This window comes from Salmo trutta, chromosome 14 (assembly GCF_901001165.1).
Source record: "Salmo trutta chromosome 14, fSalTru1.1, whole genome shotgun sequence".
Classification (NCBI taxonomy): Eukaryota; Metazoa; Chordata; class Actinopteri; order Salmoniformes; family Salmonidae; genus Salmo; species Salmo trutta.
Window position 1 is genome coordinate 51,941,091 of NC_042970.1, and position 15,497 is coordinate 51,956,587.

The 15,497-nt window shown below is 39.7% G+C and overlaps 1 protein-coding gene across 1 annotated transcript in view; it reads left to right on the top strand.

Annotated features, from left to right (window-relative positions):
• Positions 1–15,497, top strand: part of LOC115208362 (E3 ubiquitin-protein ligase Itchy) — a 68,979-nt gene that overhangs the window by 12,776 nt on the left and 40,706 nt on the right. The window contains exons 4-9 of the mRNA XM_029776359.1: positions 2,264–2,388; positions 4,127–4,258; positions 6,138–6,186; positions 6,868–7,067; positions 7,472–7,691; positions 8,484–8,579. Coding sequence (XP_029632219.1) covers positions 2,264–2,388; positions 4,127–4,258; positions 6,138–6,186; positions 6,868–7,067; positions 7,472–7,691; positions 8,484–8,579 — 822 coding nt within the window. The remainder of the gene's footprint in view (positions 1–2,263; positions 2,389–4,126; positions 4,259–6,137; positions 6,187–6,867; positions 7,068–7,471; positions 7,692–8,483; positions 8,580–15,497) is intronic.

Below are 15,497 nucleotides of genomic sequence, written 5' to 3' on the forward strand. Positions count from 1 at the left end.
TGGAGGATGTTGCAGGCAGCAGAACGTTCTCCACGGCGTCTCCAGACTGTCACGTCTGTCACATGTGCTCAGTGTGAACCTGCTTTCATCTGTGAAGAGCACAGGGCCATTGTTCTCTGGTGCCCTCTTGAGGCATTTGTCTTATTTCATCAAACTGTAAGGTTAAAGCATCAGGCAAGCTCAATGCATATAGTCGATTTAATTAAAACACACAGGGTGTGTCTATATATGGAAAAATGCACGTTTAAAAATGTTTTTTCGACCAAACGGTTGGTAAACAGACGACTTTCGGTCGACCCAAGATTTTTTTGTTGTTGGGGACAGCCCAACCAAATGGAAGGTACACTTCCTTTTTTTTTGTATATATATTTTTTTATCTGTAGCCTCATGATATCAGCCAAAACAAGCTCAATAACTCAATGCATGTACACACCTATTGAGTATGCATTCACCTGTATTGTGAATAGGCTTAGGCTACGTCTTGATTTACCCAGTTTATCAATAGAGATTTACCATTAAAATAAATTACTACCATTATGTTGTTTTTGTAGTTGGATTGGTTTAAAAAAAAAACTCACATTGATTTGTATGAATTTATTCATTAACCTCCCTGGGCGAGGTCCCACCCTAGTCAACAGCCAGTGGAATCGCGTGGCGCCAAATACAAATACCTCAAAAATGCTATAACTTCAATTTCTCAAACATATGACTATTTTACACCATTTTAAAGACAAGACTCTCGTTAATCTAACCACATTGTCCGATTTCAAAAAGGCTTTACAACGAAAGCGAAACATTAGATTATGTCAGGAGAGTACCCTGCCAAAAATAGTCACACAGCCATTTTCAAAGTAAGCATATATGTCACAAAAACCAAAACCACAGCTAAATGCAGCACTAACCTTTGATGATCTTCATCAGATGACACTCCTAGGACATTATGTTATACAATACATGCATGTTTTGTTCAATCAAGTTCATATTTATATCAAAAACCAGCTTTTTACATTAGCATGTGACGTTCAGAACTAGCATACCCACCGCAAACTTCCGGTGAATTTACTAAATTACCCATGATAAATGTTCACAAAATACATAATTATTTAAAGAATTATAGATACAGAACTCCTTTATGCAATCGCGGTGTCAATAAAATAGCTTTTCGGTGAAAGCACATTTTGCAATATTCTGAGTACATAGCCCGGCCATCACGGCTAGCTATTTTGACACCCACCAAGTTTGGGGCTCACCAAACTCAGAATTACTATAAGAAAAATTGGATTACCTTTGCTGTTCTTCGTCAGAATGCACTCACAGGACTTCTACTTCAACAACAAATGTTGTTTTTTTTCCAAATAATCCATAGTTAAATTCAAATAGCTCCGTTTTGTTAGTGCGTTCAGGACACTATCCGAAGGGTGACGCGTGACAAAAAAATCAAAATATTCCATTACCGTACTTCGAAGCATGTCAAATGCTGTTTAAAATCAATTTTTACGCTATTTTTCTCGTAAAATAGCGATAATCTTCCAACCGGTCGACGTTGTATTCATTCAAGGACTGAAAGAAAAAAATGGAGTCGTCTCGTGGACGCGCATCTCCAGTGTCACTGTTCTCAGCCTGACCACTCACAAAAACTCCTGCTGTTTTTCGCCCAGAGACTGCAGACACCCCATTACACTTTCTGGCGCCTTCTGAGAGCCAATGGAAGCCTTAGAAAATGTCGCGTTACAGCACAGATGCTGTATTTTTGATAGAGATGCCACAGAAGGAGAACAAATTGTCAGACAGGGCGCTTCCTGTATGGAATCTTCTCAGGTTTTGGCCTGCCATATGAGTTCTGTTATACTCACAGACACCATTCAAACAGTTTTAGAAACTTTAGAGTGTTTTCTATACAAATCTACTAATTATATGCATATTCTCATTTCTGGGCAAGAATAGTAACCAGTTTAAATCGGGTACGTTTTTTTATCCGGCCGTGCAAATACTGCCCCCTAGCCCCAACAGGTGCATACATTCTAATGTCAAATGTAATGATATTAATCTCAAAAGATCTGTCTGGATCAAGTAGCATTCTGTGACTTTGGTTAATATGCCTTATTTTTTTGCCGTGGTATTGAGTATCGTGATACTGAACCTGGTGTCGAAGTCAAAATTCTGGTATCGTGACAACACTATTGTCTCTTCCTTGTGTACTGTTGTATAGCCTGCGTGCAGTGTTTTAAACCCTAACTAAATATACTTTTTCCCCTCTACACAGAATTCTCACACCTTTCAGTAAGCTCATTTTCCGGGTATGGAGTCATCAGACGCTGAAGGCAGACATCTTATTGGGAATGGCTACATTGGAGATCAGTGAAACCCTAAAGTCCAATGATATGAAACGTGAGTTAATTCTCTTCTCCCTATAAGGCACATTGCAGGTAGTATGAAATGCGATCATGTGAAATCTCTGTCTGACTCTTTGATACTGGAAAAGCGTGATGCATTGGGACGTAAGATATATATATATATATATATATATAGTGCCTTCGGAAAGTATTCAGACCCCTTGACTTTTTCCACATTTTGTTGCATTACAGCCTTATTCTGAAATGTTAAATATTTAGCGTTGCTGCACAGCTATTTTCAGGTCTCTCCAGAGATGTTTGATTGGGTTCAAGTCCGGGCACTGGCTGGGCCACTCAAGGACATTCAGAGACTTGTCGCTAAGCCACTCCTGTGTTGTCTTGGCTGTGTGCTTAGGGTCGCTGTCCCGTTGGAATGTAAACCTTCGCCTTTTGGCAAACTTCAAGCGGGCTGTTGTGTCTTTTACTGAGGAGTGGCTTTCGTCTGGTCACTACCATAAAGGCCTGATTTGGTGGAGTGCTGCAGAGATGGGTGTCATTCGGGAAGGTTCTCCCATCTCCGAGGAACTCTAGAGCTCTGTCAGAGTGACCATCAGGTTCTTGGTCACCTCCCTGACCAAAGCCCTTCTCCCCCGATTGCTCAGTTTGGCCATGCGGCCAGCTCTTGGAAGAGTCTTGGTGGTTCCAAACTTCTTCCATTTACGAGCAATGGCCACTATGTTCTTGGGGACCTTCAATGCTGCAGACATTTTTTGCTACCCTTCCCCAGATCTGTCCCTCGACACAATCCTGTCTCGGAGCTCTACGGACAATTCCTTCGACCTCATGGCTTGGTTTTTGCTCTGACATGCACTGTCAACTGGGGGCTTTATATAGACAGGTGTGTGCCTTTCCAAATCATGCCCAATCAATTGAATTTACCACAGGTGGAAACAGGATGCACCTGAGGTAAATTTCTAAATAACTTTTCGCTTTGTCATTATGGGGTATTGTGTGTAGATTGCTGAGGATTTTTTTAAATCCATTAGAATAAGGCTGTAACGTAACAAAATGTGAAAAAGTCAAGGGGTCCGAAGGCACTGTACAAGGGCTTTGCAATATATATTTACATATAGGTCTTTATATACTAACATACTTTTTGTCTTGTCAAGGCCTGCATATAGGTCTATATCTGTATGACTGTGCACACACGTTATGGAAGAATATTTGTGTGTTGTGGTCTGTTAGGGGGAAATGAGATTTTCCTCTCTTATCCACTATTTCATACATGTATGGTATTCTTTGCGAAGCAACCCTCACTACAGCTTATATTAGCCTACTCTTGACTTTCACTCAAGCAGGTGAATGGGCTTACTCTGCCAATACAGTGTCCTTTCGGTTATGGTCGACATGTGACCCTCAAACACCCGATTCGTAAATTATTGCACTACAGTCAGAGGTCAAAGGAACCAGACACACCTCCTATGTAAGCTAATGAATAAAAAAGATAATAATATGGTAAATAAATGCCTATCATACTTGTTATCCCAGCCACAGCTTTTTTAGGAACACAAGTCATATTTCTCACATGAGATGGGAATGCATCTAGGCTAGAATTCAAGCTAATCCACCAGATCCATGTTTACACTGTCTTTAGTTTGTTTACAAACTAGCATGTGCGTGAACGTGCTTACATGCCTGTGTGTATGTGTGCGCGTGCTTACATGCCTGTGTGTGTGCGCATGTATGTGTGGCGTGCATGCCATATCTCTCAACTCTCCCCTCCTGTATGTCAGTCTCTGAGGTGGTGCAGACCCTGCAGCTGTGTTCAGACCGAGACCACACTGACGTGGTGGGGGACCTGTCAGTCTGTCTGGATGGCATGCAGGTGGACCCAGAGACATTCACCTCTGCAGAGAGGGACAATGGTGAGGGTCATGTGATTTTTAAAAGGGATTGTTCACCTGAATTACAAATGTACGTATTGGTTTATCATGCATAAATGCTAATATACACTACCGGTCAGATGTTTTAGAACACCTACTCATTCAAGGGTTTTTCTTTATTTTTACTCTTTTCTACATTTTAGAATAATAGGGAAGACATCAAAGCTATGAAATAACACATGGAATCATGTAGTAACCCAAAAATGTGAGATTCTTCAAATAGCCACCCTTTGCCTTGATGACAGCTTTGCACACTCTTGGCATTCTCTCAACCAGCTTCACCTGGAATGGTTTTCCAATATTCTTGAAGTAGTTCCCACATATGCTGAGCACTTGTTGGCTGCTTTTCCTTCATTCTGCAAACCATCTCAATTTGGTTGAGGTCGGGGATTGTGGAGGCCAAGTCATCTGATGCAGCACTCCATCACTCTCCTTCTTGGTAAAATAGTCCCTTACACAGCCTGGAGGTGTGTTGGGTCATTGTCCTGTTGAAAAACAAATGATAGTCCCACTAAGCCCAAACCAGATGGGATGGTGTATCGCTGCAGAATGCTGTGGTAGCCCTGCTGGTTAAGTGTGCCTTGAATTCTAAATAAATCACAGACAGTGTCACAAGCAAAGCACCATCACACCTCCTCCTCCATGCTTTACGGTGGGAAATACACATGCGGAGATCATCCGTTCACCCACACCGCGTCTCACAAAGACACAGCAGTCAGATCCAAAAATTTCCAATTTGGACTCCAGACGAAATGACAAATTTCCACTGGTCTAATGTCCAGTGCTTGTGTTTCTTGGCCCAAGCACGTCGCTTCTTATTTATTGGTGTCCTTTAGTAGTGGTTTCTTTGCAGCAATTTGACTATGAAGGCCTGACTCACACAGTCTCCTCTGAACAGTTGATGTTGAGATGTGTGTTACTTGAACTCTGAAGCATTTATTTGGGCTGCAATTTCTGTGGCTAGTAAAGCTTATGAACTTATCCTCTGCAGCAGAGGTAACTCTGGGTCTTCCTTTCCTGTGGCGGTCTTCATGAGACCCAGTTTCATCATAGCGCTTGATGGTTTTTGCGACTGCACTTGAAGAAACTTTCAAAGTTCTTGACATTTTACGTGTTGACTGACCTTCATGTCTTAAAGTAATGATGAACTGTCATTTCTCTTTTGTTATTTGAGCTGTTCTTGCAATAATATGGACTTTGTCTTTTACCAAATAGGGCTATCTTCTGTATACCCCACCTACCTTGTCGCAACACAACTGATTGACTCAAACGCATTAAGAAGGAAAAGAATTCCACAAACTAACTTTTAACAAGGCACACCTGTTAATCGAAATGCATTCCAGGTGACTATTTCATGAAGCTGGTTGAGAGAATGCCAGGAGTGTGCAAAGCTGTCATCAAGGCAAAGGGTGGTATTTGAAGAATGTCAAATATGAAATACATTTAGATTTGTTTAACACTTTTTATTTTGGGTTACTACATGATTCCATAGTTTTGATGTGTTCACTATTATTCTACAATGTAGAAAATAGTAAAAAATTAAGAAAAACCCTTCAATGAGTAGGTGTTCTAAAACTTTTGACTGGTAGTGTAGGTGCCATTGACTTGCATTGGATTTGTGCCACAAATGCTAAAAAGTTAGCATTTGAAACAGCGGCCTGATCAAAGCATGAATTGCTGTCATACTTTGTCAATGGACAGCTTAGAGGGAAAGGAAACCAGTATGTAATTTGGGTGAACTATCCCTTTAATATGTTTCCCTGGATTGAATGTGATCTATTTCTCCCCTCAGAATTGTATTCTTCTATTTCTCCCCTCAGAATAGTATTCTTTGTTTTGATTTTTAAAAACATTTCAACAGTTGCTGTTCCAAACGGGGAGGTGAGACAGAACGGAGATAGTGTCAACAGGTATTGTGTTTTTATACTTCTAAAATATTTTCTAACAATTGTTTTATGTCTTCTGTAAGTTCTTCAAGTGAACAAACCTACTTTTGACAATTTTTGGAAATGTCCTTAAGGTATTGAGTCAGCAAAATACTGTTTTGTAATATTACTCAGTCAAAGTAGCATATCTTCCCAATGTGAATACTAGATATGGGCACCGATATGGAAAATCTATATCGATATCAGTTGCATTTTTTTCAATACTATATCGATATAGTCTGGGAAGTCCGGATAACTGCTTGCTGATTGCAATTATCTAAACAAAGGACATATCTTAACAATTCTTAATCCTACTTAATTTACATTCTTGGTAAGGGAGAGAGGGGAGGACATTTTCTTTTACATGACATTAACACTTGACAGTATGTAAATATTTATATTGCTTTCATAAAAGTACTTTTTTAGTGTCATAATTGCTGATGTCAGTGATGTGATCCTCTGGTATGTGTATATTGTAAAATTAAAAGTAGTAGTAGTATAAGTAAATAAAAAGGTTGATCACAAAAAAAAATGGCACTAAGGGAAGCAAAAAGTAATAGGCACTACCTGGCTTACATTACAGCCAAAACATCAAAGAAGTATATGTTGAAAAAGGACGAGGAGCCATTGGCTATGTTACTTTTGTTTCTATCTTTTGACTTTTAGTGATAACATACCACCCAGATCCAGCAGGGACACGTCCCCCTCCAGTGACTCCACAGAGGACTGGGTCATCGTCCCCAACGGCCACACGGTCAACAGCATGGGTTCTCCTGCCCCATCCCCAGGGGGTTCCAAGTCCACACGGCCCCCCAGACCTGCACGGCCTCCCCCACCCACCCCCCGCAGACCAGCCGCTTCCCCAGGTGGGCACCACGCTAAAAAATACTGTAGAAATACCATAGTATTACCCTAGATATATACGGTAGAAATACCACAGCAATACCATAGCCATACTATAGAAAAAGTAAAACCATAGTAATACAATAGATGAACATAGAATTCTCTAACAGAACTATTGAAAGATATTCCTTTCCTGCGTTGACATGCTAATGCCATGTCCATTTATTGCGTTCTCATGTAATGAAACTGTCATGTTTTCATGCCATTCACTATTCATGCCATTTTGTGAAATTGAAAGAGATAAGTGCTGGCCAGATATGGTATTCAACACAGATATGCATTCTAGTAACCTTTTTAGCCTTATTTACTAGATTCTCATCAGCATCTCCTACTAGCGACCACAGCTAACCTTCTCTCCTCCGTCCAGCCTCCTCCAGCAGCTCTACCCATAGCGAGGTGAGTGAGCCCCCGGCTTCATACGGCTCGTCCCTGGCCTCGGCCAGCGGGGCCTCCTCAGATACCCCTCAGGAGAACAGAGCTGCACCCCCACAGGCAGCCAGCGCCCCCCCGGCCATCGGGGCACCAGCCGGTGCACCCCCAGCCGGTGGGCCCCCCCGAGTCATCCCTAACGGCCCACTGCCTCCAGGGTAAGGGGACTCATAGATGCCTAACCAGATGTTATGAGAAAGAATAAAACAAAAAAAGCCCTGACCAGCTCCGTCTATTGAAAATGTGCGCGTGCGTTCGTGTTCTGTAGCGTCATTCCTTCGCTTTAATGCACATATCCACCAAGCAAACTATTGCATAAGTCAGGAGTTGACTGTATTTCTTATATAGCCTATTGAATGTTTCGTGCAATATATCCCCACGCTGTGTACCTGCATCATGTAAAAGATTCAGGCTTTATCACATCCGGATGTGATTGGGAGTCCCATAGGGCGGCACATAAATGGCCCAGCGTCGTCCGGGGTAGGCCGTCATTGTAAATAAGTATTTGTTCTTAACGGACTTGCCTAGTTAAATAAAGGTTAAATAAATGTTTAAGGCCACGTTGGTTATGAATAACGGTTGACACTTCATTTTGATATTTCAAACAACCTCTCAACCGCCAGTAGATGGGACTTGAGAGATTTCTCACTCATTTGACAGTCAGTCAAAAAGATAATGGATTTACTGTAGTCAGCGTTAGTTTGTTGTTACATAAGCGCCAGTATCCCTATTGTATAATGCATAACGTGGGTAGTTACAAAGTATAAGTAGTAAAATATACGTCAGTTGCTAGTAATAATATTCTTTGAAATTTCAATGAATGTGAAACCACATTTTTGCTATGCTTTTTATGAGGAACTTAACATTCTTTTAGGTATTACGATTACATTTGTGCAAGCCTGTTGCCCGTCAAATGTAGTTGCTGACTGTTCTATGTGTTTTGTATGAAGCTGGGAGCAGAGGGTGGACCAGAATGGCCGCATGTATTTTGTGGATCACATTGAGAAGAGGACAACATGGGACCGACCAGAGTCTCTCCCCTCTGGGTAACGTAACGCTTATGAAACATATACATTATTCATCAAATCCTTATTTCATTTTTCATATACTGTATGTTTGACTTCCATACGGCAGTAGTGTATAACTGAGCCTACTCTTTGAAAAGTAACCAATGTATTTTGGATTACAGTAACTAATGTGTATGTAATGTGTAATAATTTTGGTTAAATTAGTTTCAGTAGAGCACCTGCACAAAGAGGATACGACTACTAGTGTGACATCATGTGGCACTAGGAATGTTGCATGTTACCAGTTGTAGCTCAGTTGTAATGCTAAATTCCTCTTTAGAGGAATATCAGCCCTGTTGTAATACAGGGCTGATATTCCCTACTTCCCTACTTATTTCTTTGAGCTAAGTTTTGACCGACTGTTTTTTGAATGTCTTGGTACCTACTGGAGAGCTCTCCTTTGTCTACACCCATTCAGCATCAATGTAAATAGTCTGGATGGCCATTTGATTAATTGTTCAGCAGTCTTATGGCTTGGGAGTACAGTGGTTCCTCCTTTAAAAGTTGCGAGCTTACGCCGCGGGACTTAGAGGTAATTTGTGGTTTAATATACGGTACCCTGCGTCACCACTTCATTACTCCAGACCTGCACAAGGGGGAGTTAGAGCACTGATTATGCTTTTTGGTCCTACTGTGTGTCTAACTGAATGGGTGACATAAACCTAGATAGAAACTGATATTTGTGCACGACTTCAGTATTACTTACTAAAACTGTTACACTAAGGTTTTTATTATTTTATTTTGTTAGGATTATTTATCTCTTACTGTAGTACTGTAGGCCTATCCTGACCGGTCACGTTGTACAACGCCTGAGTGGCGCAACGGTCTAAGACACTGCATAGCTGTGCAAGATGTGTTGCAACAAATGCTGGTTCAATACCCATGCCAGCCTCGAATGGGAGACCCATGAGATGACTGTAGGTTTTTGGTTTTTCTCCCTCTAAAAACAAAAATAAATAATTCTAAATAACAAACTGGCTTTATTTACAAATTAGTAACAATGTCTCAACCCATGTTCAAGAATGTACTTTTTCTCAGTCATTTTACGTTATTTGAAAATGAAATCATCTTCAAAATATTTAAGGGATATTGCACTAATAATGGCGCTGACTAGGGAAACGTTTCTGCTGTTCTGTTCTTAGTGCCAGTCTGCACGTTCAAACTAAAACAATGTAACTAATAATGGCATCTTTATGCTTTCATTAATAAAATAATGATAAAAATACTCTTTAAAAATGCCGATGTTTATTTGGTTATGGATCCATAACGAATTACTACAGAAATATCCTCTATGTAGTTATTGGCGGAGAGTCACGTTATATTTTTTGATATACTGTAGGCCTACCGTAGACGTGTTGAGTAATGTGCTGTTAAAAGTGGTGTAGGTCTTATTTATTTAAAGAGCATATTGAAGTTCGAAGCAATAGCCTACAACTATTTTGGCACTGTTTTGCACAAACATTGGGACTGGTCTTGATGAATCAATTAGATTTTTATTTTCACTGAATCTCCGTTTGGGTATTGGTTAGACTAGAATTTGAATATTAGGGTGTAGAAATGTTATGCTCTTAGTGTAACCTTTATTTAACTAGGCAAGTCAGTTAATTAAGAACAAATTCTTATTTACAAGGACAGCCTACTCCTTCCTCCCCGTCGGGGAATTGAACCCCGGTCTCCCGCAGGACACTGGATTCTTTAGCTAAATAGCCCAGTTCTGTACTCCCGACCATCACGTTGTACAGCTCCATATTTTCCGTTCCATCCTATCGGACACCCAGAGGGTTTTTTGTTTTCCTTGGAATAGAAACACCATAATATTAATCAAATGAATCCCAAACAAATTATTTGTGATCTTGTGGTTACAGTAAACAAGATGCTGTGTTTTTATTTACAGTAGTGATGGACAGCTGGTGGCATTTTGAAAACAGGTTTTCAAACACTTGTAAACCATTAGCAGGACAATAGACTTTTTATAGCCCGGCTACTGTGTGAACATCCCCCTACCTGCAATGTATTCGATGCAAAAGTGTTACATTTCTAACTCAAAACAGCAGTACAGTATTTCTTCATTAACATTTTTATGCTATCGTTAATAAAATGATAAATACTCTTTCAAAATGCAGATGTTTATGTAGTTATGGATCCATTACAAATGACTGAATAAATATCAGTGAATTACAGAAATATTGGAACAAAGTTGTCTTATGAAGGTAAACAAATTGTTGCTTACTGGAAAATACTCTTTCAAACACACGGTCATGTTGTACAGAGCCATTATGGCTATTAGTAGGGCTATATTTTGGCCTTCCTGCGCACAATTGACCCAGCGTTTCTCTCCCTCTAAAAACAGAAATTAATGTTTTGGCTCTTATTGAGGTTACAATCGCTCTCTTTTGTTTATTTGAAAAGGAAATAACCTCAAATATCGTTATATATTATCAAGTTGATGACACAGTCATATAGCAGCACCTACATAAAGCTGAGTGACTCACTCATTCATAGCTTTGGATCAAAATAAATAAGTAACAACGTTCTTTCTGAATAGTCTTTTAATAAAGAAATGTTTTGGTTATCCTGACCTGGACACCATGCACAGTATTACAATAGCCCATTATGGGCCATTAGCAGGACAATATACCTTTTACAACACCTCTCTGTATTTTTGATACTCTTTGGATGGGAGCTCCGGAGTGGATGGGGGCTCTCGCAGTGCAAAATGAGTTGCTACAGATGCAGGTTTGAGACCCGTGAGGTGGCTTTTGGTATTAATTTAGATTCCTGCAATCCTCTATATGTAATTATTGGCGGAGAGTTCTTATTTACAAGGACAGCCTACTCCTTCCTCCCCATCGGGGAATAGAACCCCAGTCTCCCACGTACCCGCATTCTCTAGTACAGCCATTATTGAAGGTACTTCAGGTCCCCGAGAAAGTCTGGACATGGCCTGCTCTCCCTTATGTAAGGAATTAGGCACTTTCCCATGTTTACTACAGTATGTGTTGTAGGTTATGTTTACTTGTCAGACTGCACAGTATAATAAACAAATGCAGGTGGCTTATATCTTCTAAATGCTTTATTATCCAAATATAAAAGCATATACGGTACAGTACTGCATTTCTTCATCAGCATCTTCATGCTTTCGTTAATAAAATAATGATAAAAACACTCTTTCAAAATGCAGATGTTGATTTAGTTATGGATCCATAACGAATTACTATGGGAATAAATATCACTGAATTACAGAAATATTGTAACAAAGTTGTCTAATGAAGGCAAACAAATTGTTGCTTACTGGAAAATACTCTTTCTAACACATGGTCACGCTGTACAGCATCATTATTAGCAAAATATCGTTATAAATAGCCTTCCCACTGTGGACATCTATTTCAGCACCGTTTCGCGCTGTTTTGAGGCACGCATGGAGAAACGGAAATGTTCAATTATATTCCATGATATTCTTAAGATGTACAGTTGAAGTCAAAAGTTTACATACTTAGGTTGGAGTCATTAACCTGTTTTTCAATCACTCCACACATTTCTTGTTAACAAACTATAGTTTTGGCATGTCGGTTAGGACATCTACTTTGTGCATGACACAAGTAAGTTTTCCAACAATGGTTTACAGACAGATTATTTCACTTATAATTCACTGTATCACAATTCCAGTGGGTCAGAAGTTTAGACTAAGTTGACTGTGCCTTTAAACAGCTTGGAAAATTCCAGAAAATGATGTCATGGCTTTAGAAGCTTCTGCTAGGCTAATTGACATAATTTGAGTCAATTGGAGGTGTACCTGTGGATGTATTTCAAGGCCTACTTTCAAAGTCAGTGCCTCTTTGCTTAGCATCATGGGAAAATCAAAAGAAATCAGCCAAGACCTCAGAAAATAAATTGTAGACCTCCACAAGTCTGGTTCATCCTTGGGAGCAATTTCCAAACGCCTGAAGGTACCATGTTCATCTGTACAAACAATACTACACAAGTATAAACACCATGGGACCACGCAGCCGTCATACCGCTCAGGAAGACGCGTTCTGAAGATGGTGGAGGAAACCGGTACAAAAGTATCTATATCCACAGTAAAATGAGTCCTACATCGGCACAACCTGAAAGGCCGCTCAGCAAGGAAGAAGCCACTGCTCCAAAACCGCCATAAAAAGCCAGACTACGGTTTGCAACTGCACATGGGGACAAAGATTGTACTTTTTGGAGAAAAGTCTTCTGGTCTGATGAAACAAAAATAGAGCTGTTTGGCCATAATGACCATCGTTATGTTTAGAGGAAAAAGGGGGATGCTTGCAAGCCGAAGAACACCATCCCAACTGTGAAGCACGGGGGTGGCAGCATCATGTTGTGGGGGTGCTTTTCTGCAGGAGGGAAAATTATGTGGATATATTGAAGCAACATCTCAAGACATCAGTCAGGAAGTTAAAGCTTGGTTGAAAATGGGTCTTCCAAATGGACAATGACCCCAAACATACTTCCAAAGTTGTGGAAAAATGCCTTAAGGACAACAAAGTCAAGGTATTGGAGTGGGCATCACAAAGCCCTGACATCAATCCTATAGAAAATTTGTGGACAGAACTGAAAAAGCGTGTGTGAGCAAGGAGGCTTACAAACCTGACTCAGTTACACCAGCTCTGTCAGGAAGAATGGGCCAAAATTCACCCAACTTGTTGTGGGAAGCTTGTGGAAGGCTACCCGAAACGTTTGACCCAAGTGAAACTATTTAAATGTAATGCTACCAAATACTAATTGAGTGTAACTTCTGACCCACTGGGAATGTGATGAAAGAAATAAAAGCTGAAATGTATCATTTTCTCAACTATTATTCTGACATTTACATTCTTAAAATAAAGTGGTGATCCTAACTGACCTAAGACAGGGAATTATTGATTGGATTAAATGTCAGGAATTGTGAAAAACTGAGTTTTTAAATGTATTTGGCTAAGGTGTATGTAAACTTCTGACTTCAACTGTATGTGTTGACTGAATATAAGCAAGTGATGTCTGCTTAATAATCAAGTTAGGTTTCTTCAGAAATAAATAATTCAAAATAACGAACTGGATTTATTTATAAATTAGTGAGAATGTCTCACCCGATGTTCAAGAATGGCTTTTTTCTCACTCACTCTAGCTTAAATGAAAATTAAATGTCCAAATATCGTTACTTTTTAAACAAAGCGATTTATTAATTAACTTTGAATTATGTAAAAGCCCCTTAGATATCTTTCACAGATCCTAACAGAAAATGACCCTTAGATATTAACTTATGTGCAGGTGAGATGGTAGCGTCCCACCTGGCCAACATCCGGTGAAATTACAGAGCGCGAAATTCAAACTACAGAATTATCAATATTTAACTTTCATAAGAATCACAAGTGTAATACATCAAAATAAAGCTTAACTTCTTGTTAATCCAGCTGCTGTGTCAAATTTCAAAAAGGCTTTACGGCGAAAGCACACCATGCGATTATCTGAGGACAGCGCCCTGCATACAAAACCATGAACAGCATATAAAGTCAGAAATGGCGATATAAAAAATACCTTACCTTTGATCTTCTTCTGTTGGCACTCCATAAGGTCCCAGTTACATCACAAATGGTCCTTTTTGTTCGATAATGTCATTCTTTATATCCATAAAACCTTAGTTTAGCTGGTGCGCTTCAGTCAATAATCCACCCAGTTTCCCTTCATCAAAATGCATCCAAAATCCCAAACGTTACTAATATGTAAATAAACAATTAAATTTAAGATGGAGAATCGTTATTGTCTTTACCGGAGAAAAATACCAAAGACCGCGCTCGCATTCACGCGCTTGGAAACACTACAGCCAAAATGGAAGCCCCTTAGAAAATCTACATTTTCTGGCTCATTTTTCCAACAACCAGCCTGAAACTCTTTCTAAAGACTGTTGACATCTAGTGGAAGCCCTAGTAACTGCAAGCCATTGAAAATAGTGGTTGGCTGAATTTTATTTTTGTTGGGATGTTTGTCCTCTGGGTTTTGCCTGCCATATTAGTTCTGCTCTACTCACAGACACAGTTTTAGAAACTTTAGTGTTTTTTATCCAAATCTACCAATTATATGCATATCCTAGCTTCTGGGCCTGAGTAGCAGGTGGTTTACTTTGGGCACGCTTTTCATCCGGACGTGAAAATACTGCCCCCTACCCAAGAGAGGTTAATTTAGAGTCCTCCAATCCTCTAAATGTAATTATTGGATGAGAGTCACGTCATTGATAAAAATATTTTAGATATACTGTAGGCCTACCATAGGTGAAATTAGTATTGGTTACACTACAATTAGGGTGTGGAAATGTTATGCCCCTTAGATATTAATTTAGAATTCTCCAATCCACTTATGCTGTAACAAACTCCCGACCACAACGCAATATTTTCCATTCCATCCTCACGGAAACCCAGAGTTTTTCATTTTTCTCAGAATAGAAACACCATAATATTAATCAACTTAATTAAGCCAAATTTCTTCAAATCAATCCCATGTACTATGTTATTACAAAAAAGGTTTAACATTTTCCAGTAATGCCAAAATGGGAGACTATCAAATGCTTCTCAAAGTTGCCCTCTGGTGGTCAAACTAGCACTAACTTGCAATGTAAAAAATGGCTGACAACTTAACCTGTTGGGGCTAGGGGGCAGTATTTGCACGGCCGGATAAAAAACGTACCCGATTTAAACTGGTTACTACTCCTGCCTAGAAACGAGAATATGCATATAATTAGTCGATTTGGATAGAAAACACTCTAAAGTTTCTAAAACTGTTTGAATGGTGTCTGTGAGTATAACAGAACTCATATGGCAGGCCAAAACCTGAGAAGATTCCATACAGGAAGTGCCCTGTCTGACAGTTTATTGTCCTTCTTTAGCCTCTCTA